The 27,644-nt window shown below is 45.4% G+C and overlaps 1 protein-coding gene and 1 long non-coding RNA gene across 22 annotated transcripts in view; one reads left to right on the forward strand and one right to left on the reverse strand.

Annotated features, from left to right (window-relative positions):
• Positions 1–27,232, forward strand: part of Ncam1 (neural cell adhesion molecule 1) — a 295,258-nt gene extending 268,026 nt beyond the window's left edge. For 10 of the 21 annotated variants that reach the window (XM_021237769.2, XM_004856594.4, XM_087212379.1 and 7 more), the window contains 6 exons: positions 7,179–7,303; positions 10,272–10,449; positions 19,750–19,957; positions 20,949–21,065; positions 22,090–22,905; positions 24,074–27,232. In XM_021237769.2, the coding sequence (XP_021093428.1) occupies positions 7,179–7,303; positions 10,272–10,449; positions 19,750–19,957; positions 20,949–21,065; positions 22,090–22,905; positions 24,074–24,194 (1,565 nt within the window). In that variant the 3' untranslated portion in view covers positions 24,195–27,232. Of the gene's footprint in view, positions 1–7,178; positions 7,304–10,271; positions 10,450–12,914; positions 15,114–19,749; positions 19,958–20,948; positions 21,066–22,089; positions 22,906–24,073 lie in introns of those variants that run through there. The other 11 variants (XM_087212374.1, XM_087212376.1, XM_087212377.1 and 8 more) reach the window with 2 other exon arrangements.
• Positions 14,756–22,970, reverse strand: LOC110344297 (uncharacterized). Its single transcript, XR_015451663.1, has 3 exons — positions 22,781–22,970; positions 20,268–20,515; positions 14,756–19,221 (listed from the first exon to the last, which is right to left on the reverse strand). It is a non-coding gene; the product is annotated as an uncharacterized LOC110344297 (long non-coding RNA).
• Positions 27,233–27,644: the final 412 nt, after the last annotated feature.

Raw genomic sequence — 27,644 nt, forward strand, 5'->3', positions numbered from 1 at the left:
TGTGTATGTTCCCTCACATTCACTCTCCATTAACCATCTCGGGGATTCCCTCCTTGTGTATATGGCAGCTTTGCCCTCATTTAGTCCCATTTACAGCCAGAGTCTTGGACATACATAGGAGCCATCCTCATTTCTAAAAAGGACCTGTCTGATACTTACATTGTATGAAATAAAGTGGGACTGTCCGTAAAATAAAAGGACATCTGGTATAGTCCACAATAATAGATTTGAACTAACTTTAAAAACAATCTTGATGTCAGTCGTAGGGCAAAGAATATTGAGAGTCTAAGATTTTCTAAACTCAAGTTCTACACAAAGTATTATAATTTTAGTGTTTCCTTATATTGACCACCAGCAGGAGCAGACTTCTTTCAGACTGGTGGTGACTCCTCAGTAGCTTATGTTCTGGAAAAATGTCTGGATGTTCCCCACGAAATACTAAGTGTGAGCAGATGTTGGGTGTAGGATTTGAAACTCATTAGTTTATTTTTTTAAACAACTTTGTCATTTTTGTGCAGTGATGTAATTCAAAATGAAACAAAGCACAATGTTAACAAGGTGAAAACTAATCCACTCCTCTGAAGAAAGGAGTTTCCTAGACATTTAAGCATGGCCAGAATGGTCCTGCAGGTGCTCTAGAAAATCACCTTTGCTGTGATCTTGACTGTCAGCAAAAAATGTGCCCAGTAAAAAAACTTACTGACAGCCTTATCCCAAAACTATGATTACCCCCTCATCAAACAGTGTTCCCATCCAAGACAGCTGCTCTCCTGCCATCTCCAAGGGGCAAGCTGAGGACTTGTTCTTCAGGTGAGCTGCCAGCAGCAGGAAATGGCCTTTAATAACAAAATCTAAGAGGATGGAGAGGTCATAGCAAATAAAATTTACAGGGGAGAGATATAAAGCTTAGTTAAGGACAATTATTGTGTCCTTTGCCTGAGCACTAGTAAGAATTGGACCTGAATCCAAAAAGTTTGCATGAGCTGGCAGTCCTCTTATTGGTGAGTCATCTACCCAATGATTAATGGAATCCAGTGTTCCCTGGCCACCCTCTGTTCACTTCTCCCCCCAGATTTCCTGAGGCTCACTTACTGTATGCTGGATACTCCATCCACCTTAAATTCAGCTTCGTAGTGTTTACTGAGTCCAGCAGCACTGAAAGAAGGAGGAGGGGTGTGAGAATGGGAACTGAGCACAATCCTACATGGTACTTGGCTCCAGAGCCTACAGAGCTTCACATGTAGAGGCCCATGACAGATATGCTGAGACACCTGTGCTAGGGTGGCAGGACTGAGTTTGCTATGGGGAATTATAATACCCCTCCACGCCAAAGCTGATTTCTAACATGGTCTTGCGTAACTACAAGGCTTCGGATGACTCCACAGAACCACGGTTTGGTCCACCAGTTGTTGAGGACTCTGTAAATGGGACTCTTCCACCTCCCTACCAGCATATGTGTGATGAGAAGTCCACTGCACCCCGTCTGTCATGATGCTGCATGTTTGAGCATGGCTTCCTCCCCACCTGTTCATAATGATCTTTTTTTTCTTTAGCTACTGACACTGACATGTACTAGGAAGTGCTGATTCTGATGAACTAAACTCTTTAACACCCAGTCTTCCTTCTTAGATTGAAAGCATCACTAACCACCCCTTCCACACCCTCCTTTGTTTTTTTACAGCTGTGTGTCTGGATGACCACGATCTCTGACAGGTCGACAAAGACTTTTCACCAGGGTCTCTACTTTAATTGCCTTTATTTCTAAGGATTTCCCACACTGGCGGCTCCCAGGGTAGAAAGTTAGCGGGAAGGGTCTGAAGAAGGAAGTAGTGGTGTGTATCAGCCTGAATTCTGTGGGCATGGGCTGAGGGCTGTTGCTGGCTTTGGAAACTGCCAATTCCCCTAGTGTTCCCAGTATGAAGGTGGAAATATCCCAGGAGCCTCATTCTTCTTCATAACCAATCTAATGTCCATGAAATAGTGTTAAAGATGTGCACCAGCCCCCTTTGTGGCCATGGAGGCAGGAGCCGAGTTAATTGTTGGTGATAGTTATTTCTGTCCTAACTTCCTCAGCCTGGATCAGCCCCATAACCACAAGCCATACCTTCATGGTCATATTTTCTTTTTAGGATGATGAAACAAAGATAATTAATCTGTTGGTGTTTTCATGACACCCAGGAGAAAGGAATAGGTATTTTCTGTGGTTCTGTCGGAGCTCATTTGATGCTATTTAATTTGTACTTCGTGCTGCCATTTGCCACCCAACCACCAACACGCCTTCATAACTCCTAAGAGAACTGCTGCTTAAAAGGATGTATGGACCAGTGCCTGAGGGAGCTTGGCCCCAGAGAACTAAGCATCCTTCCTCTCCAAAATCTGGGCAGTGTACCCACTCATTTTGTATCCCGATATTCCCTGGACCCAGGGATTAGTATGGAAAAGAGGTCACTAGCATAAGCACATCCTTAACTCAGAAGAAAAAAAGAATACTGACTCTAGAGGCCTGATTTGGGAGGGACTGAGGCTGAAGGCAAATTGACATACATCCTTAACATTGTCAGGTTGTTCTTTGGGATTCTCAGAAAGTCAGACAGGCTACCAAAAGAGGCATGGGGAGAATTAGAAGGATCTACGAATGCATGCAATATAAATCACATTAGATGCTTTTGTTTGACATCTGGAGATAAGCGCTCTGTTCCAGGAAGGAGAATTAGTGGTCTAATAACTCTAATTCCAGATTCCCTAAGGCAATTTGCTGAACCCCTAAGGGCCTGTCAGTAACCTCCTGATGGAATTGTAATGTTTCTGAGTTGGAAAAATGAAAGAGGCTTTGTATCTGAATGGCTAAGTCATACATTTGCAACTTTTTTAAAGCAAATGATAAAAAGGTACCAAATTGCTTGGAAAAAATAACCAACCAAAGGAAACAGGAGTTAGGATAAATAAAATGAATAATACTTTTAATATCCAATAATGCTATTTGTTAGGAAAAACGAGATAATTTAATGCAAGCCCTATGTCCATTAGTAGTTTATATCCAGACCCCAGAATTCTTTGTGGATTCCTGTGGGAGAAGAAACAAAGTAGATGTCCAGACAACAGAGATAGAGCCTTTCTTGGGGAATGACTGTTTGGCACCTCAGCATTTCCTGCAGACTATACAGCTCTTGGTGCTTGGGCTTCTTTGAATGGGAAGTAGGAAATTGTTTTTCTTCTAAAATTCACAAATGCTTCCCAATGCCTGGGACTTACTATCATTTTTATCTTGGCATTCGTATTTTCAGCAGTAGTTTCTAACCCCAGAGTTCCTGCTGACAAGAGGAAGGGCACAGAGCGGACTGAGAATTAAGGGCCTAGAAATTCAGTAATTACAAAGGAAGAACCTACGATCTCCATGTTCAGAAATATATGTTTCAATTATGGTTTCTAAGGAGGAATTTCATAGACCCTACCTATAATGCACCTGAAGTACATGGATTGGTTTTTCTTTTTTTGCATTCATGATTTACATTCTGCTAGAAAAATACCAGAACTGCCCAATATTTCTTATTTATTATTGACAAGGTTTATTTTCAAGGCACTGCTGCTTTCATCTTTACATAAAATATTTTGGGGGAAAAATTTGAGTCATAGCTGAAGCTAAACTCAAAGGGTATAATTAACCCCAGGGGTCTTCTTGGAGCAACCTGCCTATTGCTGCTGAATCGAAAACCAGCATTTACAAATAATTACAATATTGGCTTTGCTGAAATTGCTCATAATGATTTCAATCACAGCAGCCACCCCAGAACCTTGGGACCCTCTAAATCATTTCCTCTGCTAATGTGTTCAATTAAGCAGTGAGCCTCCTGCATACTGAGGCCTTGTTTCTTCTATAAAAGCCCATTCCTTATCAAGCATGTCTTTGTGCAGAGAGCTGAGGAATGTTTCTTTAACTCCACTTCTAATCTTTAAGAAAAATAGCTGAAAATAAAAATTTGAAGATAAATAAGGCAATTAATTAAATAATTCCTCCTTCCAAACCTGAAGATACTTAAAAATTGTAAAGCCACAAGTTGATTAAATCTCTGTGATTTTAGTTGAAAATGATATTCTTATAGAAATACTGTAATAGGAAAGATTATATTTCCATCCAAGGATCTCAGTAATTTTTTTAAAAACTATCATAACTAAATTTTTTCATTTGGCTGGCAAAAACATATTTCATTCTCTTTGGAGATTTCATTGACTTAATAGACTACCTGATTGGTACCCAGTAGACATTCGATAAATATTTGTTGATTAAATCATAGATAAAGCATTTAAAACAATATACCTACATATTATATGATATAAAATTTATTATATTATATGATATAAAATTATATATATATTATATGATATAAAATGCTCTAAAATTGTATAAGAAATAATATCAGAGTAGCATGGTAGTCATTCAGATAAGATGATAACAAATTATAGTGTTCTAACTATGGTAAATGTTAGAACTATAACTATGGTACAATTTTTAGAGTTTAGTTTTGTGTGATTCCAATTATATTTTCTCTGAGACAAATCCAAAAGTAAGAGATTATCTTCATCAGGGCTATTGAGTTCTATAAAGATTGCTTGGAGAGATTTTTGTTCATTTGGCTTTAAAGAGACTCCTAAGTCTCTTTTCAAATATAGGACTTCTTAAGAAAACTTATCAAAATTGTAAAGCAAAAAGTTGACAATTTTGTACCTTAGAGATGTGGAATTGCTGATCTTAGTACATCTCTCTGAAATTGGCTGAAAGTCATACATTATGTCTTCTGTATTCCATGTATTCCATGGAAATAGCTGAAGTGTAGTTGCTCCCCTCTAGTGCAATGACTGTCACTATGCTGCCATGATGGCAGACCTGGAACAAACTGCAGGGAGCACTGAATCCAGAACTCATATTTTGCAAAGTAGAGACTTAAAGATGTGGCTAAGGCATTAGACATCCCACAAAGCAGAGTTTTGAGAAGATGTTTTGTGTTATTGATCCAGTCTTGGAAACCTATACTGCTCCATTCTGAAAGAGAATGGTAAGGAGGATGAGCAAAGCAGGTCCAATGACTTCTTTCCATATATTCCCAAGGAGGCTTGGAGAAGCATGTGTTCCTAGTCTGGTGGGTGTGTTGGAAGGGCCACCCACACTGCCTAATGAACATCCCTTCCTTCCTAAGGCAAATAGACCATCCAGTACACAGTTGACATTGTGATTCTCAGTGGAGAAAGTTATAATGATTAATGTTCATTTCCCTGTAATGCTAGGGTCACCAACCATTTCAATTTGCCTAGGACTTAGTGGTTTTGCAGGACGTTGAGCTTCCAGTGCTCAAATCTAAAATATTCCAGACTCACTGGTAAGAGTTGGTCATCCTAATTCAGACAGAATAGAATTTATCAAATTCCATTGTATCTTATTCTTCCATTCATTCAGCAATGCTGAATTTACCCAGAGCTCATGCCCTGCTCTAAAACCTAGCACAGTGAGTTACTCTTCAGCACTGGACACTTATAATGATGTAGATATCACTGAAGTATTGGCCAAGATTCAGAAAAAGCCTAAATACTTGGTGTATCTAAACTAAATTTCTAAATATTTTCCACTGAGTAGTTGGGGTCAGTTAAGTAATAGTATAAAAGCAGGACAAGACCTTGCCTGATATCCATTTATCATTGTATTCTGGGGTTTTTCTTTAATTACTGGTTAAAGAAAATAAATAATAAACATAACTTTTCCATAAGATATCCTTCAGACATCAAGATTGTAGATTCTCCTTGTTCCATTGTGTATGTGCCCCATTGCTACCATTTTTTCAAACCTAAATGTGCTCACAGATTACCAAGTGAACTTGTCATGGAGAGAGTCTGCATTTGTGACAAGAGCCAGGTGATGTGTGTGCTGCTGGCCCTACAAGATAAGTAGGGGGCACTGCTTTAGCTTTCCCCCTCTGGTTCCTCCTCGTCAAAGGGAAGAGATTCGCAAAATGGCTGAACAAGGAGGCCAAGCTAGATACTGTCTTCACTAGCCACAGGCTGATTGTGGCCGCAGACTGGTGGCAGGCCTTTTCTGGGCTCTTCTGTCACATGTGTGCCATTCTGTTTCCCAGAGAGCAATCCAGGGTAACCCACCCAGAAGGTAACTGTTGTATAACCTCCCCAAGTTTCTCTGTGATCAGCAAATAGATGGCAGATGTAGCTCATCCTAGAAAGTACAGGATTCCAAGTGTTCTTGGAATCTTAATTTAACTCTTTATATCAGAAATTTTCTCACCTTGTTCCTTTCAGCATATACTAATGAAATAGTTTCTCTTAAAGTAAATCAGCATCTTACTTCCAGCCCTTATAGTCTGTCACATACAAGTTCATCTTCCTGATCAAACTTGGATTCACAGTGCTGTAAAGTGAGTGAGCTTATACTGCAAATAAAGAAGAAAATCACCTTTTTTTCTGTTAGTGCTGTTGAGAAATGCTTAAGCCATTTTTTTTTTTCTTTCTCCTCTCACAAAGAAAAAGACTTTAATGACTGTTGCTTTCATTCATTAAAGTGGCAAGGATTATCACTCATTCAGTCAAGCCATAAATGCAGAATACCTATAGGAAAGTTCCCTGTGGCAATTTGTGTTTTATTTAACCACAATTGGGAACTTATTTTTTAAATGATCCTAAGCAATAAAATTTAATTCATGAAAAGCCAGTCACGAGAATGCAGCGCCATCGCTCCCATCAGGGATCAGACCCTCAGGCCTCTGGGGTGAGCAGAGTGCCAGGGGAAAAACTGGACTGTTTGGAAATATAATTTTATGGATATGTTTACTCAAAGACTTATATTTTCCCATATTTCAGGCTATTAAAGTACGTCAGGTTCATAAGAATTAAATCTGCCGTTGTAAGAGTAGCAGAAAGGGAAAAGAGAAAAAGCCTTTACTAAAACGGAAAAAGAACTTTGCTAATAGAGACAGTGTTTCCCAGAACATTCCAAAAAGGCACTCTCGGTATGAGCTAGGACTGATACAGCTAAGTGGAATTTGGTGTCTCATATTTATTGCATTTGTGTTTCTGAGAAAACAAGAGAAGTACCCAGCCCCACCTCTAACGCACCCCATTCTGATGGATGCGATCATTCTCTGGACTGAAATTTCATGTGTGTTCACTGGCTGTTTCAGGGGAGCCCAGTGCACCTAAGCTCGAAGGGCAGATGGGAGAAGACGGGAACTCCATTAAGGTGAACTTGATCAAGCAGGATGACGGCGGCTCCCCCATCAGACACTACCTGGTCAAGTACCGAGCGGTGAGTGGCCTCCTTGCTAGACCCTCCTCCTGACCTTGCCACCCTGACCCCTGCCTAGGCAAGGTAACAGCATTCACATCAGAGGTAGAATGGAAGACCTTGGCCAAGACTTTAAAATCCCAAGACTAACTAGGAGCATTTGAAAATTTCTGAAATGATTGGCGCAGTGGCAAACACATCATGATTGATTTTTCTGATTCTTGATTTTTTTCTAAAAAGTTATCTTGCCATTGTTCAGAGCTTTTTGGCAAATGTTGGGCTAATATCTAATAGTGGCTATTTTTAATGGGGTGTATTCTGGGCTGGACACTGTGTGAAGGTGCATTCTCAGCTCAGAATCTCTGAGTAGTAGGTCTTAGAATTTGCTCCACTTGGCAGATGAGGTAGCTGGAGCTACTGCAGTCAGTAATCAGTGCCTGGCCCTCTCACAGTTCAGTGAACCAGTCTGAATGAAGGCCTGACTGAAGAGCCCAGGCTCCTCCAAGTGTTGCCCAAGGCTGCCTTCAGATCCTAATGCAGTGCCGATACCAGCATCTGCTCTTGGCCTCTGTGCCTGAGCTGCTCTACTTTTGCTAGCGATGATTTTGGCTCTAAGACTCTTCTTCCAGCTTGTTCACCTCCCATCTAAGATCCCCATCATTCTAGGTCTCATCCCAAGGTCCAGACTGAGAATCACTCTCTCCTTTTTTGGGTTTTAGGATGACCCTTGTCTATTGCCAACCACAAGCAATTGGTGAGAGATCTAGAGTCTCTATCTGGCCACTGGGAACAGCCTGTTTCTAGGGCTTCTTTATGGTGGAAAATAATGAACCAGAGAGGAGTTTCCTTTCTTCATTTAGTCCAGAATAAGGCTTTATCCAGGAAGTTGGCTTCCTCCCTTTCTGCCATGTGAGTAGCCCCTGTAGGAGTGACGGACCCATGAGGATCTTTAACTGGTGACACTTCTAGAGAGTTGGTCCACCACAGAACCCTGTGGATACTCATCCAGTGGGCAGGCTGACCATCCACTCAGCCCTGTTTCTCACCTCATTTCTAAGCAAGGTATGAGCTGGCATAGTAGGAAAAGTCTATCCTGGAGATATATGACAGGTCCATGTGACTTTCTCACTGCAGAGAAGGATGTCAGGGCTAGGCAGGTGGCCCGCATACTCCATTGGAAGCATTTGGAGTAGTAGGAGGGAATGCCTCTGGCCATTGTGAGGCTAATATGGTCCAGTAGAGGGAGCAAGGGTTTTGGAGTGAGCCACACATGGCCTTGGATTCGAGCCTTACCACTTACCAGCATATGAACTGACTAGGTCACTCGACCTTCCAAAACTTCCATTTCTTCATCTATAAAATTACTTAGCAAGTCATTGTAAATATTAGTTATAATATATGCAAAGAAATTGAGATATGTTTGATAGTTGGAAGGCCCTATAAATCTAACTAATATTACTTCTAGGATGCAGGCTCTAGCTAGAAACCTCTCCCATGGGAGGCCATCACCAATCAGTTTGCTGGAACAGCCATTGTGACTCTACAGTGACAACTGGAGCAGAATGCTGAGATATTTTAGATTTCAGCAACCTTGACTATCCTCTCTCTTTCACTCAAAACTTAATATTTGCTTATGATGTATTATATAACATAATATTTACTTTGTTGAATAGGTGCTTTTTTTTTTTTTGGTACCGGGGATCGAACTCAGGTCCTTGCGCTTGCACAGCAGGCGGCGAAACCACTGAGTTAAATCCCCGGCCCTGGTGCTTTACAGGCTAGTTTTCTCTTTTGTAATGATGTTTGCCAAGGAAGACAGAGAAAAAAGAGCAAAGACAGCTCGATATTTTTTTAAAAATTAAAACAGGGGCTCATAATGACATATGCAAACTAACTTACACCACAAGTCCTGCAACCTGCTTAGACTCTGAGAAACTGGAATTCCCCTACCACCATTTCCCTGTAATAGTCCTAGGCCCTGGAACAATCATTGTCACATTCTTAAAGGCAACTTGTTAGCTAGTACAAACCAGTTTGCCTGGTTAAGACCCCTTTGCTGTAAAATAACTCTTCCTCCAGCCTCAGCCCCGGTCCTGTGGTGGCTGCTAGACAGTGCTATCAAGAATCTTGTCATCCAGTAAGCATTTGTCAAACCCTGTTGCATGCCTAGCATATACTTTGGGGCATATGCCTTGTGAAAAAGCCAGAGTTTGTGAAGGGGTGGGCTGCAGAGGTATATAATTATTGGAAGCCTTCTCAAGAGGTTGTCAGATCTTCTCCTGAAACTGTTTTGTTAAGAAAGAGTCACCTAATAACGGTTTTGTAAGCTCCTGTTTAGTACAAAGTCACTAGGGCTTGTGGAGGCTATAACCAGAGAGAGCATTAGATGAGAAAGAAGAGGTCCCTGAACTCTGATTTCGTGCCTGTCACTGCGGCCAGGACAGTGCATGATCCTCTAAGTGGGGCTCTCCTTGTGGGCCCTGTGAACATCTATTCAGCTGCGTTGTAGAGACCAGGTCACGTGCATGGAATTGAAAACCCAATTCAGTTCAGCAGATGTTTGCACAGCTTCCTACCATGAAACCAAAGAACAGCTTTGAGCCAAGACAGACTTGGCGTCAACCTTGACTTCAAGGTGACTTTGGGAAGTCACCTAACCTCTATCTCATATCCCCATCATTAGATTTAGTACAAGCCCAACAAAACCTTCTGCAGGTTTGATATAGAGATACCGTAAGAAAATGTGTGGTCAGGGGCAGGGATTTAGCTCAGTGGTTTCACTGCCTGCTGCACAAGCCCAAGGACCCGTGTTCGATCCCCAGTACCAAAAAAAAAAAAAAAAAAGAAAGAAAATGTGTGGTCAGCCTTTAGTACAGTGGTGCCTGGCACAGTGTAAGTACTCGATAAATGATAGTTTTTATTTATATTAAAATTGGAGTATAGTAAAATTCTGGTGTCCTGTATCTTTCCTCCTGATTCCTCCCAAAAGCTCTCCTCCGATTGGAAACCAGAGATTAGGCTCCCATCGGGCAGTGACCATGTCATGCTCAAGTCACTGGACTGGAATGCCGAGTATGAAGTCTCTGTGGTGGCTGAGAACCAGCAAGGAAAATCCAAGCCGGCTCATTTTGTGTTCAAGACCTCAGCCCAGCCTACAGCTATCCCAGGTACAGTTGCCTCTGCTGTCTGTTAGTTTCCTGCTTTAAATTAATGCACAAGTGCTGCACCTCCTAATGCGCCTGAACAACCCTGACAACTTGCTTGCTTACAGCCATCTCATGACTGGTTGACCATGCAAAGCTTAGTTTTGCCTTGTACCTCTCTGTGCAGTGGGTTGAGATGTACTGGACCCCCAGCAAGGCTTGGCCAAGCATCCTGGGGAAAACGTCCTCTCTCATTCGGCCTTAAGCAACTGATGCTAACCAGTCCATGGGACCCCTCAGATGGGAAATGCCCCAGCCCCTGCCTTGCCTCGGATGCTGGTTGAGTAAGGATCCTTTATGAGACCTTATCTGCCATCTAACATACTAGGACCGTATAACTGTTTTGTGTGCTTTCTATTTGATGCTTGCTTTATATGCACAATCATGGTCCAAATCTCTTCTCTGTGGGGACCCCAAGAGAAGAAAGAGATGGTGCCCAGTTAGTTATAAAACATATCTGTCAAGAGCCGCTCCACTGACACAGAGATAAAACTGAATTTCTTGAAATGGAACAAGTGGAGAAGACAGATGCTGGAAAGCACCATCGATGAAAGGCAGCTAGCCTGCTAGAAACTGTGATGGCAGTAGAGCTCTTAGGAGATGCAGATCCGTCTCTAGGGATCCAGGACCAACTCAAGTGTGGGAATAAAGTGAGAGTTCTGCTTTCTAGCCCAGCTACCTTGATCTGATGGTTGATGCCATCATTGGCCAAATCCCTCAGAGTAGAAAGAGACCTTTAGCCCTCACTTTGTCTTTCAAGGCCAGACAAATACCAGGCACAGGCAAGAGAGAAGGGCACAGAACATATAGCTGCAGCCTGTTGGAATGGACTTCACACACTCTGCCATGTTCATGTGTGGTAGGAAGATGGCCTTGGGGAGCCTATCTTGCCTGCCCTGTCTGTACAGCTTGCCAAGTTCTTGGCTCAGTTGTCACCATTGCTCCTCCCAGGGCGAGGACAGGCCAGAAAGGGTGTAGGCTGCCTAATACCGCAGGGGTATGTGCATAAGTGATATAGTGAGGCAGGATCAAAACAAGAGATCAGTGTGTGATTCCTGATGGTTGTTTGTGTGTGAATGGGTGTGTTTGGGAGACATGAGAGCCATGAGAGCCTCCACCAAGTTGGCAAGTGAGTTTTAAACTGCAGATCAGAGGCATCAGTTGCATTGTGGGGAAGGCTCCCTAGTGTGTACTGGGGTGGGCAGGTCTCTACAGGGGCTGAAGGAAGGCAGCTGGGTGTGACTGGAAGAAATGTCTTCGTTGCTGCTTCATAGTATGTCCAAATGAAGGTGGCTCTCCTGTTCCTCTGCCTCTTCTTTACTTGTGTTCTTTGATCAGTGTTTGCTTGATATTGATGGTGCAATGTGAGTGTGCAGATCCTCACTGCCTTGTGGAACATTTGGGGGTGGGGGCTGAGTAAGCCTCAAGACAGCAAGACAGATTCCTTTTGGCCACTATTCCCTGGGGTGAGACTTCATAAGCAGGTTGCCTGGGTGTTCTATATTCCCATGCTGGGTACTGCAGCAGCATTCGTTTCTGAGTGACAAAAATACTAGGGAGACTTCGTCCTCTAGAGGCCTTGTTGTGAATCATCCAGGTGCCCAGTTAAGCTAGAGAGTGCTGGGGGGTTGCTCACCTTGTCCAGGATGGCTCTGTGGCTCTACTGCACACGTGTTAGAAGGAGGTGGCTCTGTGCTTTGTTGGATGTTCCTGGCCATCATATTGGGATCCAAGAATAAAATCTCTTTGCACCAGTAGACATACATTTGTAGTTGAGTGTTGTGGTCAGTAAGATGGTAGAAGGTGAGGTGTACAGGACTAACAGCACCATGATGGAGGTTTACACAGTAGGAGAAAGGTCTGCTTCAACTCTGCAAAGGCAGTCCTGCCCCATGCACAGCATGCCCACCCTAGTGCAGGCATCCAATGCATCTCTACCACTGCAGCAGACACTAGAGACTAGAAGACACTAGGTGGCTGCACCTAGGAGGCATCACCTTAGCAAAGGTAATACCCTCCTAATCATACCCTGGTATTCCATTGTGGAGGCTCCTGTTCTCTCACTTTAATTTCATTTGCTCGCTGCCCCCTAACCCCAAACTTAACCCTGCTGTGCTGCTTCTGGCATTGCTGAGCTTCTGACCTGGCCTATGGTGTTGATACCGCACTGAACTCTTCTCTAACCTTTGTCCATTTAATTTACTAAGTTGAATTAACCTTGGATTCTTGTGTTTTCAATATTTGACCTATTTTTTTGTTTTTATCTATTTTTTTCTCTGTTTCTGTCTCTACCTTCTCTTTCCTCCCCCTCCCCCTTCCTGTGTCTGTTGTCATACCTGTCACCTTGGACGCCACTGGGACATCCTCACTGCCACATTTATTTTAAACAACCACATTCTCTCTGGGGACCCATTGCTTGATACCTGCAGCCACCTTGGGAGGCAATTCTGCATCATACACTTTTGTCTCATTGCTTTTCTCTGCAGTGACTCTCCTTTTGCTCTGTTAGAAACTTGAACACAAAAATTAAATTTACTTAAAAGCTTAATTCCTATGAAAACGATCAGTGTTCCCCTTGGAAGAACCTGTCAGAACCACTATGGCCCAGCCACGGCCACTGAGTGAGCATTCTGTGCGGAAGAGGAAGGTTCTGTAATTGGAAAAAGCTTTACCTCCTGACATTTTGCCATTTGCACATACTTTTGTGCCACTTCATAAGGAGTTTGCCCCCTTTCTAATGGCAGTTAAAAGAATTTCACAGCTCTTCCCTTAAACATTATTTTTTTAAAAAGCACTATGCTAGGTTTACTTAGAATTTTCTGCATATCTGCTACTTGTTGCATTTTTTGTAGCAGAGGAAGAATTCTTGGCACCTCCTAAAGCTTGCCTCAGATTATTGAAATCACCATGTGTCCCCTCATTCTAACTTTGTGCCCTTCCTCGGTCCTTTAGTAAGTAGTTGGCTTTGCTTGCATTTAAGTATTTAAGTGCCTGTGTTGAAAGAGCCATTCGTGGCAATTCACCTGTGTACTCTGCTGATATGATGGATAAATTAAGTCCCCTGTTGCTCAGTATTATAACCAGCACCTTCAGCTGTCTCTATGAAGAAGGCCAAGCTGTGATGTGCCTAACACATGTTGGCTTTGAAAGGTACTTGTCTCCTAGTGGAGGTGATTCTCCTGCTGCATAGCTGCATGTCACAGGTCAGCACAGAGCCTCCAAGTCTTGGGAGCTGTGGTCCAACCATGACCCACCTTGTCACTGTAAGCTTCCCTGTACCAGGCAGGTTGGAAGCATCCACTGTGAACCAAGCACGAGTCTCTCAGCTTCTCTGCACATGTTCAGAAGTACAGAGAAGGAGAGATAGTCCACTCCCAGACCACCCAGCCCCAGCCTCCCAACTGGTTAGATGGCTCAGTGACGCTTTTAACATGTTCATGAAAAGCCAGGTGTTCCATGTGCTGTTGCAGGGTTCACCCAAGAGAGAAGGTGGGTGGCTTTGGTAAAATGGGATGCATAGAGAACCAAGGCTGAACCCCTTTCAGTGTGTGAGCGTGGGGACAGACCTTCTACCAAATAAAAACTCCCTCCCCCGTTGTGGTCATTTATCATTCTACCTATTGCTTCTCCGAACATCTCCTTACAAGTTTGATTTGCATTCTTTTTGTTCTTTATATATTTTTTCATTGTTATTTTTTAATGTTAAAAGACTAGCCTTTCTCTTTGAGAATCCAACTGACTCCAAGCTGGGGCCTGCGGGCAGTCACCTGTGTTGGCCCCCGCAGTGTCCCCAGCATTCACTGTAGAGGGTTGCTCAGCAGCTCACATGAGCAGCACTTGTCCCCAGCCACAAACTCCTGCCCTGGACCCCTGGTCTAGTGTCCCACTGGGGCAGTGACACAGGATGGCTCTCAGGCACAGGGCCATAGAGAGAGTAATACAGCACCTGCAGAGCCCAGTATGAGAATCCTAAGTTAGTTGAGAAGAGCTGCAGGGAGGACAGTCCTCCTGATGCTTCTGATTGCCCTGGATAGAAGTACATGTATTCACCCTATAGGAGCTCACCTCAGGGATCTGCCTCACCTGGGTCCCAGGACCATGCAAAGGAGAGGAATAGTGTCAGTATTTCTAAAGGGATCTTTGGAAATCTAGCCCTAAATGCAAAGAGGCCTGACGTGGCCTTGTGCCCTTGGCACATCCTAGGGCCGGCCGGGCAGCCCTCAGCTGGGAAAGCTCTGGGGTTACTGGCCTGGCCTGTGGCTGGTAACAGTTTGCTCTTCAAGAGCTAGCATTATTGTGCGCTGGCTCTCTTGAGACACTGAGTTTCTGGTGAAGGCTGCCACCCCCATCCCCACCACCCAGGAGTCCTTAAGAGTGGTCCTCAAAGAGCCCTGCAGGAGTGAGCATGCCTCATCTTCTCATCCACCTTGCCTTTGTGCTCTGTGTTAGCTCTGGCCACACGCCACATCCCCTGGGGTTTCTCTGCTCATTTTTGGAATATTTATACAGCAGGTTTGGATGATGTTTTTCTACTAATAAGAATGCTAACATTGTTGTGTAGATAATCAGCGAGGCCTTTATGAAGTTTACACATTTGCATTATTAAAGGATATAACAGCTCATGTGAACTTACCAGTGTGTTTTGATTTTATTTGATAGTTGTGTGTCCAAAACAGTGTTAAAAGAGCTTTTCCTCCACCTCTCCCTTAGCTGATAACTGATTACCTAGCAAGTTAGGAGTTCTAGCCAGACAAAATCTTTGCCCTTCCTCGTGAGAAGCAGTATGTATTTCTTAGCCATCCTAAGAGGTGTTATGGGTCATTTCTGCCTTGGAATACACAGCAGATGGAGGGAGGGGAAAATGCCTTTGCAGAACTGAGAAGATTCCAGGGCACATTCTGAGCCACCAGATGCACAGCTCTATAGCAAGGTCTTCTTATCACAAAGAAACCTTTATTCCTAACAGAGGCCATACAGGATCGTGTGATACACAGAAACTCAAAGAAAGTTCTTTTTGGCAAACTGTATTTTGTTTGTAATCACACTTAAACACCTCTTGCAAACCCCTGAGACCAGCTGACTGTGTAGCCATTTTCAGGAAGGAGCAAACAGACATTTAAGGGGTTTGAATGAATCAGAATCCCAACTTCACCATTCTGAGAGTCTTGACATTCCTAGGAGGCTGAGAGGGAACTTTGGCATCCAGGTCCCATGGCACAATAATGACTCAGGTCCATCTAGGCATCTGTAAAGTGTGAGACCCATACTTCCATCTTAAGGCACAAGAAAGCAGGCACATGTGAGTTGCAGTTTGGGAGCAGGCCAGTTCCTATTTGAGGGCCAACCTTCCCTGAGCCAGGAGCCACAAAAGACGGACAGCCCCTGCCACATAATCTCACTCTTCAGGGCACCTCTGGCCTTGGAGGTTATGAAGAAACTGCTCCCAAGAAGCCTTTTGCATGCAAGGTGCACAAGTGAGTTAGTCAAGGTAAAAGGGGAGACCATGGCAAAGATAGATCCCTAAAGATTTTTTTTGAATTTTCCCTTTTCTGAAATGTTACATGAGATGCAGGAGACAACCCTTGTCCCAGTAGCTTTCCTGGACTAAATTGTTCTATAACATCAAGTGAGAGGAAGTGATGTTGGCTTGCCTTAAATACCCTTCCAACTGTACTGTGCTCTCTCCTTGATTTACAGCTTCTTTCTATAAATGTGGCCAGCATTCTCCCTGTAGTGTAAACAGTGCCTCACTTGCTCTAGAAGTCTTGATTCTTAGCAGTGTTGGCCTCAGTGGTCCCTTTCTTTTAGGAGAGTCTTTGCTTTCTCTCTGTCTATCCTATACATGATGCAGGGGAGAGAAGAACTAGGAATGGTGGACCTCGCATGTATCATCTGGGGTACTTGTTCAGATCCCAGTTCCTGACCCTCACCCCCAGTTAAAAGGTGTTTTGTTTTTCATACAAAAATAAAACATGAGGATCAATGATTAGAGAGAATCTACTGAGCATTCTAGTCTTCCGGGGAAAAATCTTCAGTACTCCTGGTGGAGACTGGCCTTAGGGAATCTGCACCTGTCCTAGGTACTTAGAACATCTGACTTGAATCATAGGCTCTTGTGGTTAAAGAGGACCCACAGACACCATCTACCCAAGGCCCTATTGAGTACAGTGAGCTCATCCAGAGCGTTATAACATCACTGCGAAGGAGTTGTCCTGCCTCTACTTGAGTGGCTCCAGGAACCAGGAGCTGGTCTGCACCTTGTGTGACCAGCTCTGATAGTCTTTTCTTATACGAGCCTCTATCTTCACCTCACCCCCACCCCATAATTGACATTCACTGATTCAATGCAGAATAAGTCTCCTTGTTCCTTCTCATGGCAGACCTTTAAATATGTGGAAGCAGTGTTATCCTCTCCAGGCTAAACACTCATGCATGCAACAAATATTCTGTGAAAATTTCCTGAGTCAGGGTCATCCTAGATACAGGGGAGAGAGAAGAGAGAGTCAGGCACCTTCTAGGGTGTTCTGTAGGAGATAACCAGAAATAATAAGCATATAAATGAACAGAAGATGGCAGGGAGTAGTAAGAAGAATAAATGAGAAATGTGGTAGGAAATGATTTGAGGGTGCTTCACTAGAGAAGAGACCAGGGGAAACCTCTTTGAAAAGTTGACATAGTCCTGAGGCCTACAAGATAGCAAACAGCCATCCTTGAAAGTGCTCCTCAAAGGGAGAATATTCCAGGCAAAAAAATCACTCAGGCCCTGGGGCAATGACCTAGTGTGATCAGCAGTCAGAGCAGGCTGGGCTGACTGGATCACAGGGAACCAGGGTCCTGCTATCATTTACACAAGTCAGAGGGGTGGGCAGAGTCCATAGAACATGCAGGGCCTAGGCCAAGGAAAGGCTTTGAATTTTATATCAAATGAAAGTAGAGACCACTGCCATACTTGTGGTTTATGCCACAGTACAGTCTTTTCACCCACCTGTCTCTCCTCTCCATCATCCTTAGGCCCAGTGTGGCCTCCAGCTGCACCTGATGAGCCTGGAGCAAAATCTGTCCCAGCTGCATCCTTTCATGCACATAGAGCATAGACTGTGTGTTTACATGTAAACCTCAGAATGTAGAATGCTTGCGATTGAGTCCAAAAATACAGATGTAGCCCACATACACACCAAAAAAATACTTGCAATCTCTTCAGGAAGTAGGCACTTTATACCTACCAGATACTGGAGTCAGAAGGCTACAGTGGCTTCAAGACCAGTGTCAAGGGATAGAGAGAAATTACAAGGCCTAAATGACTTCCCCATTCAGGAAAACAGCTTCGGATCCTAAGGATCAAGGAAGCCTGCATCTCTTTCTTTGCTTTTTGGGTGCAATGTAGATAGATAAGGAAATGGATGGGTGGTTTTGTTATGCAGCCAACCAGAAACACCTCTTCATTTTAGCTAGTTATTGAGAAAATGCCCTACTCTAGATAAAGGCTGGTTTCTTGCTGCAAAACCCCACAAACAAGGTAGCCAGAGTCTCTCACCAATCTCTGGATTTTCTAGAGGAATGGACTAGGGTGGAAAAGGCCAGCCAGAAACCCTGAGAAAAGGCTGGGAAGTAACCCAAGGTCCCATAGGGGTCTAAAACATTTGGGAACCAGGGAGTCTCCTCCAGCTCAGGCCCAACTGTGCCCAAAGAAATAGGTTTTGAGTGGTCCTCTCTGGCATGCTAATCTGGTGGCTGGTACCCTGGATGAAATTTAAAAAGACCAGTGGGGTGGCACTGCCACTAGATAAGCCCTAGAGTTCCTGGGCAAGGACCCTGCAGCACACAGAGCTGCTCCTTCCAGAGCACAGGTTGTGGAGAAAAGAATGGTGGCTATCTTAGTGCTGCTTACCTTGGGTTATATGTTCTTCCTGTTGTCTGGCATGATTCATGATTGGCAGGCCAATGGCCCTGGCCTGGCATTAACAAAGTGAGCCAAATTTGGGGTCAGGCAGAGTGAAGCCCCAAGTAGTGTTGGCCCCAGTTCCTGCCTCTAGTCCACATACCTTCTTCCAGGGATGCTTGAGACAAGGCCTGGTGGTAGAATGGAGCTGTACATAATTTTGGACCCATGCCCTTCTAGAAGAAAAATGAACCATAAGTACCCATTATTCTGTCTAGGGTCTTTGTGTCCCCATGAACACAGGCAGAGCTCTGCATAGGTTCTTGCTGCCCATAGCACTATCATTGGCCTCCAAAAGACTAATGGAAACCACCAAGAGGCCAGCGGATCCATCCCAAGCAGCTAACATCAATCACACCCATACAGAGAGCTGAGCCTGGCTCCTTCTGTGATAGTATCAAGAGCCCAAATCTGGAGAACTATAGATGATTTCCAGAGGGGCTAGACAGAGAGGCTGAGTCTTTCAAAGTGAGCTGAGCCAGAACGGGGGCGCTGGGTGCTGCTGGGAGGTGAGAATGCATCCGTCTGTGTGGGCATTTGTCCTGCATATGAGTGTGCCTGTCTGTGCGAGTGTGCAGCTCTGTGTGAGTCAGCTGGTTTTCCTGAAGTCTGACCCGAGCGTGCTTGGCTCCCAGAAGGTGAGTATTCCCAGACCCTTCACCTTACCCACCAGGCCTGAGGAGGCTGCCATGTCTCCAGAGTCTCACGGCCTGCATTCATTTTTCTGGGGTGCAGCAAAGAGGGGGGTGGCTCATGAGTCCAGTCCACTCCAGGTTCGGGATCCTTTGGAGTTATTCCTAAGATGTGGAGAGGGAGGGCACAAGGAAGCCCTGGGAACCCCATTTGGGACCCTGTCCCTCAGTGTTCTCAGAGCTGCTGCCTAGCCTGAAACCAGTGACCATGCCTACTTTCCTGCAAAACCCAGGAAACACACAGCATTGCCCTCTAGCTGCATCTTCCTCCCGTGTCATGGGACACTGCCCAGCTGTGAGGCTGGCTCTGAGGACATATGGCTCTGGGAGGACTCAGGCTTTGAGAGTAGGATGGAGACATGTTTCCCAAGCCCCATTCTCATCCTAAGTTGTGGAAGCCCCACATCCCCATCCCAAGATGAGATGAAGTTGTCATCTCTACCCTTGGAAGATGTAGAGAGAACCTGTTGTCTCCACACCAGTGCATAGAAAAGCCCCAGGGAAGGTAGTACTCTGGATATAAAATCCCTGGCTTTGTGCTTTGGGCCCTACCCTACCCCAAGGGCTGTAGCTTGCAGGGTCCAGACTTGCATCTCAGCCTGTTAATATTCGGTCATCTCTTTCTCACTTAAGCCAACGGCAGCCCCACAGCAGGCCTGAGCACTGGGGCCATCGTGGGCATCCTCATTGTCATCTTTGTCCTGCTCCTGGTGGTTGTGGACATCACCTGCTACTTCCTGAACAAGTGTGGCCTGCTTATGTGCATCGCTGTCAACCTGTGTGGAAAAGCCGGGCCTGGAGCCAAGGGCAAGGACATGGAGGAGGGCAAGGCTGCCTTCTCGTGAGTGAGACCCGTGCCCCACTGTGGTCTGGGCTCTATCCCTACCCAAGGACCCAGCAGCCATGCTGCCTCTGAGCCATTCACCAGTGCCTGTAGTAACCTTTCTTCCAGCTTCACTTTCCCCATTTGGAGTGAAAAAGCCTCCTGTGGTCTTGGGTGGCTAGGCATTAGGGGTGACCTATTTGAAAAGCAGGCTTCTAGGCCTGGCTCCCAATCCAGCACAGTAGAATCTCACCAAAGTTTGAAAACACCTATGATGGTCAAAATAGAAGCCTATATAGGCTTCTATATATTTGAGGGACACACTCACCTGACTTTCATTTTTCCATTGATTCATTCATTCATACATCTCTCAACAAATACTTAGGCAGCAGCTGCTAAGGGCCAGGCATGATTTCCAGGCTTGAGGGTACAACAGGAAACAAAAAGAATAAAAATTCCTGCCCTTGTGGAACTGGCAATCCAGAGATTGTTCTGTCCAGCACCATCTGTGGAGAAACAGATGCTGAGCGAAAAGCCTCTGAAGACCATTGTAGAGTGGGGCTTCACTGGAGCAAACTGAGAAGGGATAAAGAGAGAAAACAGGTGGTTCAGCACCACCACATTCAAGGTCCTGTATATCCATCTACATATATGTTCACTGACCTACACACACACTTACAGATATATGTATGGTATTGAGCTCTTATCTGTACCAGGCACTTGATAAGCACTTGACATCCATTATCTCATTTAATTCTCATAATAACTAGGCCAGGGACATACTACTACATGCCTCATTTTAAGATAAGGAAACTGAAGCAGGGCTGATTTAATTATGCTCAAGGTCACACAGCTAGCAAGGGTCAGGCTGAAACACAGACACTCATACCTGGCTCTGGACATTCATACTGGCAGCCTCTGGTGAGGCCTCATTACCCTGAGCCATAGCTACTTTCCCTGGGGACCACCCTCCTGCCCTGGGATGTGACCAGCAGAACTCTCTCCACAGGAAAGATGAGTCCAAGGAGCCCATTGTGGAGGTTCGAACCGAGGAGGAGCGGACGCCAAACCATGATGGAGGGAAACACACAGAACCCAATGAGACCACACCGCTGACAGAGCCCGAGTATGTGGGTGGGAGGGGCTGGCACTCCCTCAGCAGAGCCCCACCCTACCTCACCATCCTCTCCCACCTTTCACACTTCCCACTGGGCAAGCTGGGATTCCAGAGCCACCCCTGGAAACCTGCTTGGCTGGGCAATGCCTGACCCCACTCTCTTTAGAGAGAAGGCATTCTTGGTTCTATTCAGGGTGCCCTTACAGGGTTCCTTGCACAAGTGGGTATCCCTGGGCCCATTCCCAAGTTGCATCATTATTCTGGAAATGGTTTAAGGGGACAAAACCTGACTGAGAGAGGCTTGGCCGATTCTGTTTAGGGTTCTTTAGAATTCTAGGCTTTTCTGTTTTGTTTTTTTTTTCTTTCCTAAAAACACCTCAAAGAAGTTGGGAACCTACCTGGTTAAATTCCCTGGGCCTCATCTGCTCAAAAGCATAAGGGACCCTGTCCAGCTGTATTTAGGAAAATCCCTGCCTGGCTATGGGAGATCAGATGGGTTAGAAAGGAACAGAATTTCACAGGACCACAAAATCTGTGCCTGGAAGAACCCACAGCTCATAGGAGCCTTTCAGAGCACCTAGCATCTGCCTGATTCCTGACTTTCCTCATCCCTGCCCTGGGAGCCCTGCAGGGCAGCTGGGCCTCATTCTTCTGTGGCCCAGGAAGCCTGGAATAGATGGACACTGGGCTGAAGCCTGTCTCCTGGAGTGGAGACCCGGGGTCTGACATCAGAAAGTCTCAGATGGGCCTTTAGGGACAGGAGCCCTGTGCAGAGAGATGGAGGGACATCAGCAGGGAGGAAGGGCTAGCAGGTCCCCTTGACACTGCCATGTTCTTTGTTGTCTCCTGTGTCCTCTTCTGTCCACCTGGGTGTGTGCTTCCTCTCAGTGTCCTCATTTTTCTGTGGACCTGTGTCCCTGCCTGTGCATGCCCACCCATGGCCCCTCTCCTTGGCTTCAGCCCTGCTGCTGGCTTCTCTGTCATGTTTCAGCTTTCATTGTCTATTTTCTTCTACTTCCTGTCCTCTCCACAGGCTGCCTGCTGACACTACAGCCACTGTCGAGGACATGCTGCCTTCTGTCACCACCGTCACCACTAACTCTGACACTATCACCGAAACCTTTGCCACTGCTCAGAACAGCCCCACCAGTGAGACCACCACCCTGACCTCCAGTATTGCCCCACCAGTCACGGCTGCACCAGACTCAAATTCTGTGCCGGCTGGCCAGGCCACCCCTTCCAAGGGGCCCGGCATTACCACCTCCTCCCCATCCCCAGCCTCAACCCCCAAGGTCGCCCCCCTTGTTGACCTGAGCGATACCCCAACTTCAGCCCCTGCTGCCAGCAATTTGTCCTCTAGTGTCCTGGCTAATCAAGGAGCTGTCCTCAGCCCCAGCACCCCAGCCAGTGCAGGAGAGGCCTCCAAGGCCCCTCTAGCCAGCAAGCCGACCCCCACGCCAGCCCCCACCCCAGCAGGGGCAGCCAGTCCGCTAGCAGCAGCGGTTGCCCCTGCCACAGAAACCCCCCAGGCCAAGCAAGAGGCTCCCAGCACCAAAGGCCTGGACCCAGAGCCCACCCAGCCCGGCGCTGTGAAGAGCCCGCCCGAGGCAGCCACAGCCCCTGCTAGTCCGAAGAGCGAGGCTGCCTCCATCAGCACCACAAACCCTCCCCAGGGCGAGGACTTTAAAATGGACGAAGGGAACTTCAAGACCCCAGATATTGACCTTGCAAAGGATGTTTTTGCAGCCCTGGGCTCTCCTGCTCCCGCCGCTGGGGCCAGTGGACAAGCCCCCGAGCTTGCTCCTTCCACTGCAGACAGCTCTGTGTCACCTGCACCAGCAAAGACCGAGTACGGCCTCTCTTTGTCTGCTGTTGTCGGGTTGTGTCCTGTGGTGGTGTGCGTCTGCGCTGTGCTGTGTCCTCCTTGTTAGATGTGTCCTCACCCTCGCCCAGGGCTACTCTGTGGCGATTGTCATCTAAGGGGCTGGGAAGAGGCAGAAGCAGGGGATGCAGGAGGGCCTGGGCAAGTGGAGCAGCCACCAGCTCACTAATTAGGCCATGTTAATTATAGTTCATCCTTATCATCCAAGCAGTGCTTCTGCTTTCCCTGGGGTGCCTTGCAGTCAGGCCACTGACAAGCACAGCTTGGGAAGGCACTAAAAAGGCCAAGGTGCCCTTATCTGCCACCCTGGGCATAGTTGGTGTGCTATCTAGGGCCAGGCCAAGTCCCCACTAGCAAGGCTCTATTGTGCAGGAAGGAAGAGGCAGCCCCTTAGGTCCTGTGCAGGGAACATGCAGTGCAGGGCCCTGATACTCACTGGCTGAGATGCCTGCTCTTCCCACCCACCCTGGCTTCTGCTGCTCTTAGAGGGCTTGGGAGGACCAGGGGCTGCCAAACACCAAATGCCTGTTGGACCTCTAAGTTCCAGGGAAAGACCTCAACCTTTAGGTTTCTTAAAATGTGATGCTGGCAAACCTGAGGCTGGGGTCTGTACCTCCTCTTCTGAGTCCTCAAGCCTGACTTGTTCCTGGAACCTGTGGAGGCAGAGTCAGACCTGAGTTTTTATGGAGGTTTCTGTGACTGCCCCCAAATAAGCTGTCGTGTACTGCCACTAAAAGCTACAAACTGACTGTCACCGCTTCCCCTGAATGTCAGCATCGGGAAATGGTGCCTACTTCACTCCTGGTAGCAAGCAAGCCTCGATCCCCTCCCCTAAGGAAAGCCACCTCACCCTACCCTACCCACCCACCATAGAGGCACCATCCTCACAACAGTTGAGGCTGGAGCAGGAGAGGATTCATTCCAACTCAGAGCTTCCCAACCTGGGCTTTGGATTAGAGTCACCTGGGTGATTTTAAAAGTCCTATGTCCAGGATTTTTGGGGTCATGGTAATTCCAGCATTCATCCTACTTGGAGACGAGGGCTGTCACCAGAAATCCCAGAGAGCCGGGGCAGAAGGGGGGAGATGCCTGTCAACTGGGATCTCAGCCGTGCTGTTTTCGTGATTCTCTGCAGGAAGGGCCCAGTAGAAGCAAAGTTGGAGTGCCAGGAGTCAGAAACAAAGCCAGCGCCAGCCGAAGTCAAGACGGTCCCCAACGACGCCACACAAACAAAGGAGAACGAGAGCAAAGCATGATGGGTGACAAGCAGCGAGCAAAGATCAAAATAAAAAGTGACACAGCAGCTTCACGAGAGCATTTCCAATATCATACACACACACACACACACACACACACACACAACACAATCTCATTCCTCTAGTGTCTTTTGCCTTTAAAAAAAAAAACTAAACAGATAAACATGGGATCTCCTTTTTGTAGGTTTATAGAAAGGGCTCCTTTGTTGCGCACTCACTTGTAAGAAAATGAGACAAAAAAGTTAAACCCACAGCCAAACTAGGACACTCCGTTCCCTGAAACCATTTAAAAATCAAACAAAAGGACCCCAAATTAAGAATCTAGGAAGCTCAGAAAAAAAAATCTAGGTTCAGGAAGACCACACTTGTTGTTACCCAATTGGCATAGACCAGTTTCAGAGAAATACTTTCAGGCACTAAGACTAACCGAATGAACAAAGTCCACAGTTTATTTTTATACTTTCAGTCAAGTTCAAACTCTGTAAAACCTCATAAATAAGTTATAATTTCTGTTCACTTTGTATTTGTTCAGTATGCAAAGTGTGTCACCCTTTCTAGCTGAATTCAGTTCCCACATAGACTCTTGTTTTGTAGGAAGAATGCCAAATTGCAGCTTCTGGGGGTAGATCTCAATTTGCAGTATTCAGACTTCTTTTGCTTTCTTTTTCTTTCATTGTGTTGTTTTTATTTTATTTTTTCCTTCCTTTCTGCCAACTTTGTTTTCCAGTGTTTACAAGTTGACAAATGTTTGACTTCGGTTGTGTTTAAATGTCCATGTAAAATAGTTGCCTTTTTTTTTTAAGTAACAAATACCGCCTAAAGGTTGGTGGGATCATCACAGGCTTGCTTTAGCACAGGGCACTGAGATAAAAGGTGATTGTTTACAGTGGCTCTTCCCCCATCCCATTCTGATTTGCAGTTTTTTGCCTGTGTCCAAATCAGGTGAAAATCTGTCTCATTCTAGGATGGTTTGGCCTTTTGAGTTTGGGTTCTTTTGTGTTTCATTGGGGGTTAGACCACTTTCTGATTAGCTGCCACCTGGCTGTGTCTGTGACAAAGGATCTGCCTCCCAGGCGTCCTCGCCCTTCCTTCTGAAGGACTCCTTAGGCTTTGTTGAATGAAGCAGAGAGGATTGTATAGTTGGGGCTGGTCTTGGTGAACACACATTTTTACCCCAAACATCCCCTTTTTGTAGAAAGTCAGATAAAATATATACATACCATTTCCTTTTGAGCCCAGAATCTAGATTTGAGCGGAAGAGCATGTGTGCTTCAGGGAATTAGTGTCTTTTTTTGGAAATCTGTTGAAGTAAAGTAACATCAGCCTTCTGTTCACTTAGGCAGCATTTGTAGAAACAAAGAAAAGAAAACCTACTGTCTGGAGTCATAACACAATTGTCCTGGATTGGAAACCAAGTGGGGGAAAAAATACAGAAACTTTAAGGGGGATGGGAGGGGGGAGAAGGGAAAAGCCAGCCCTTTGTATAGAAATTTTGCTTTTGTTTCTCATTCTACTTTAGAACTGCAAGCTTGTGCACTGTGGATGCGTGAATATTTTAGTGTGAAACGTGTTTTTGTCATAGTATTGAAATAAAACTTCAACATAGTTTGGTTGTGGAAGGTATAGCAGATAGTTCAGAAAAATATTCAGGAAACAAAAATAACTTAAAAGGAATCGAAGCCTTTAAACAAAGAAAATAAAATATAAATGATGATGATGAAGAAGAAGAGGACGCTAAGACAGCTGAAATTGATCCTCCGGCATGCGTTCCTTTCCAAAGTGCAAAGCAGCAAGAGGTTAAGGTGGCAAGACCACCTCTGCATCCACTCTGGGCCGCACACCCCCATGTTCTGACGCTTCTGCAGTCCAATCGGTGGCAATGGTAGATTATCATTTCAAACTGTGAAAAACAATGGTCTTGTCATTTGCTAAATGTGGGGTTATTTTGCATTTTCTCAGCTCCTGGGGATGGAAATGGAGGATCCCAGAACACACAGTCCTGGCCCCTTTGATTCTAGGGCCTACAGAGATCTATAGTTCAAAGGCACAGGCCCTTGGGAAAAAGCATCGAAGGAAGACAGCTCTTTGAGCACTGGCAGAATTGGAAAGTGGGCACCTGAGGCGGAGAGGGCATGGTGGTGATGGTGGACACTTCTGGTCACCGGGCTGTTCAGTGGAATCAGTTTCTCATCTTAAGACCTTAGTGGTTTGACCAGTTAGACCAAGGCCAGGCTATACCTCCTGGAGACCATGTGTTTCACTCTTAAGTGGTTGTGGTTGGGCAAACCAATTTTGGCTCTGATGGTTAGGTATAGTCAGCCCTCAGCCAACCTGGCCTAATGCAGCTGACCATCCCCCCAGAACCCTGGCCCCACCATCTGCTGGTACCCAAGACTGCCCACGCTTCAGTCTGCCTCTCTCACATTAGACATTTATTTGTCTCAGCATGCATGAGCTTTCCTTTCTTTATTTTTTAGCGATCAATACTTTCTCTAAAATCAAAGAGTCACTTTATTTTCAAGATGTCCTATCTTTTATGTTAAGAGATAAAAGCTTATGATTTTCCTTTTTAAATTCTCCAAAGGAGGCATCAACTCCACCAGTTTCAGTGTCAATGTGTCTATATGTGTATGTGCCATACATATGTATTCACATAAAGACCGTCATGGCCAAGTTCTGCGGGAGGGCACTCGGGTGCCATGAGCAGGGTCTCCCACTCCTGAAGGGCCGTGGTGTATATAATGCAGCTTTGAAGTGGAACTCTATTTTCACACTTTTCTATGGAACCTCCCATGTCCCAGCTTTTCACCCTAGGCTGTCTGTCTGAATGGTGGTATTCAGACCTCCATTAACATCCCTACCCAACATTCTGTACTTTGGGGGCCTTCTCTCTTGTTATAAAACTTTTTACCAAGTGAAACATCACCATCACCTTTGTTTCCATTCTCACTGGTGTAAATACTGAGTACTAACTGAGAATTTTGACTTTGCATTCTGTCAGAATACTTGTGTTCAATAAAAACTGAAAGAAAAAAGCAGTTATGGTCAAACTGGGGTTTCTTTCAATTCAGTGAGTCTGTTATGTGAATCTAATGTGAACGTGCTTGTGTTATTTGTGTGTGTGTGTTTTGTTTTGCTTTGCTTTGTTATCTGTGCAAAGTCAGTTAGCCCCAGTGTTTTGAGTTTGTGTGGCCCAAATAGTGGTTTCTGTCTCCTCACACGTTAGTGGAGGAGTCCTAGATTAGAAAAGCCAGACATAAGATGTATAAAAATTTCATTCAGATCATGGTTTTGCCACTTCCTAATTGACCTTGGAAGTGTTAGTTAGGTCTCCAAGACTCAAGTTCTTTTTACAGACAGGAAATAACTAGAGAGTTAAGTACTGGTTAGTTGCATGAAGGACTAGTGTAGTATTTTCTTGGCTAAAAGTAGGTACTCAATAATTGTATT

Source organism: Heterocephalus glaber, unplaced genomic scaffold, assembly GCF_053883595.1.
Source record: "Heterocephalus glaber isolate CG9 unplaced genomic scaffold, H.glaber_assembly_v1.0 deba00001429, whole genome shotgun sequence".
Classification (NCBI taxonomy): Eukaryota; Metazoa; Chordata; class Mammalia; order Rodentia; family Bathyergidae; genus Heterocephalus; species Heterocephalus glaber.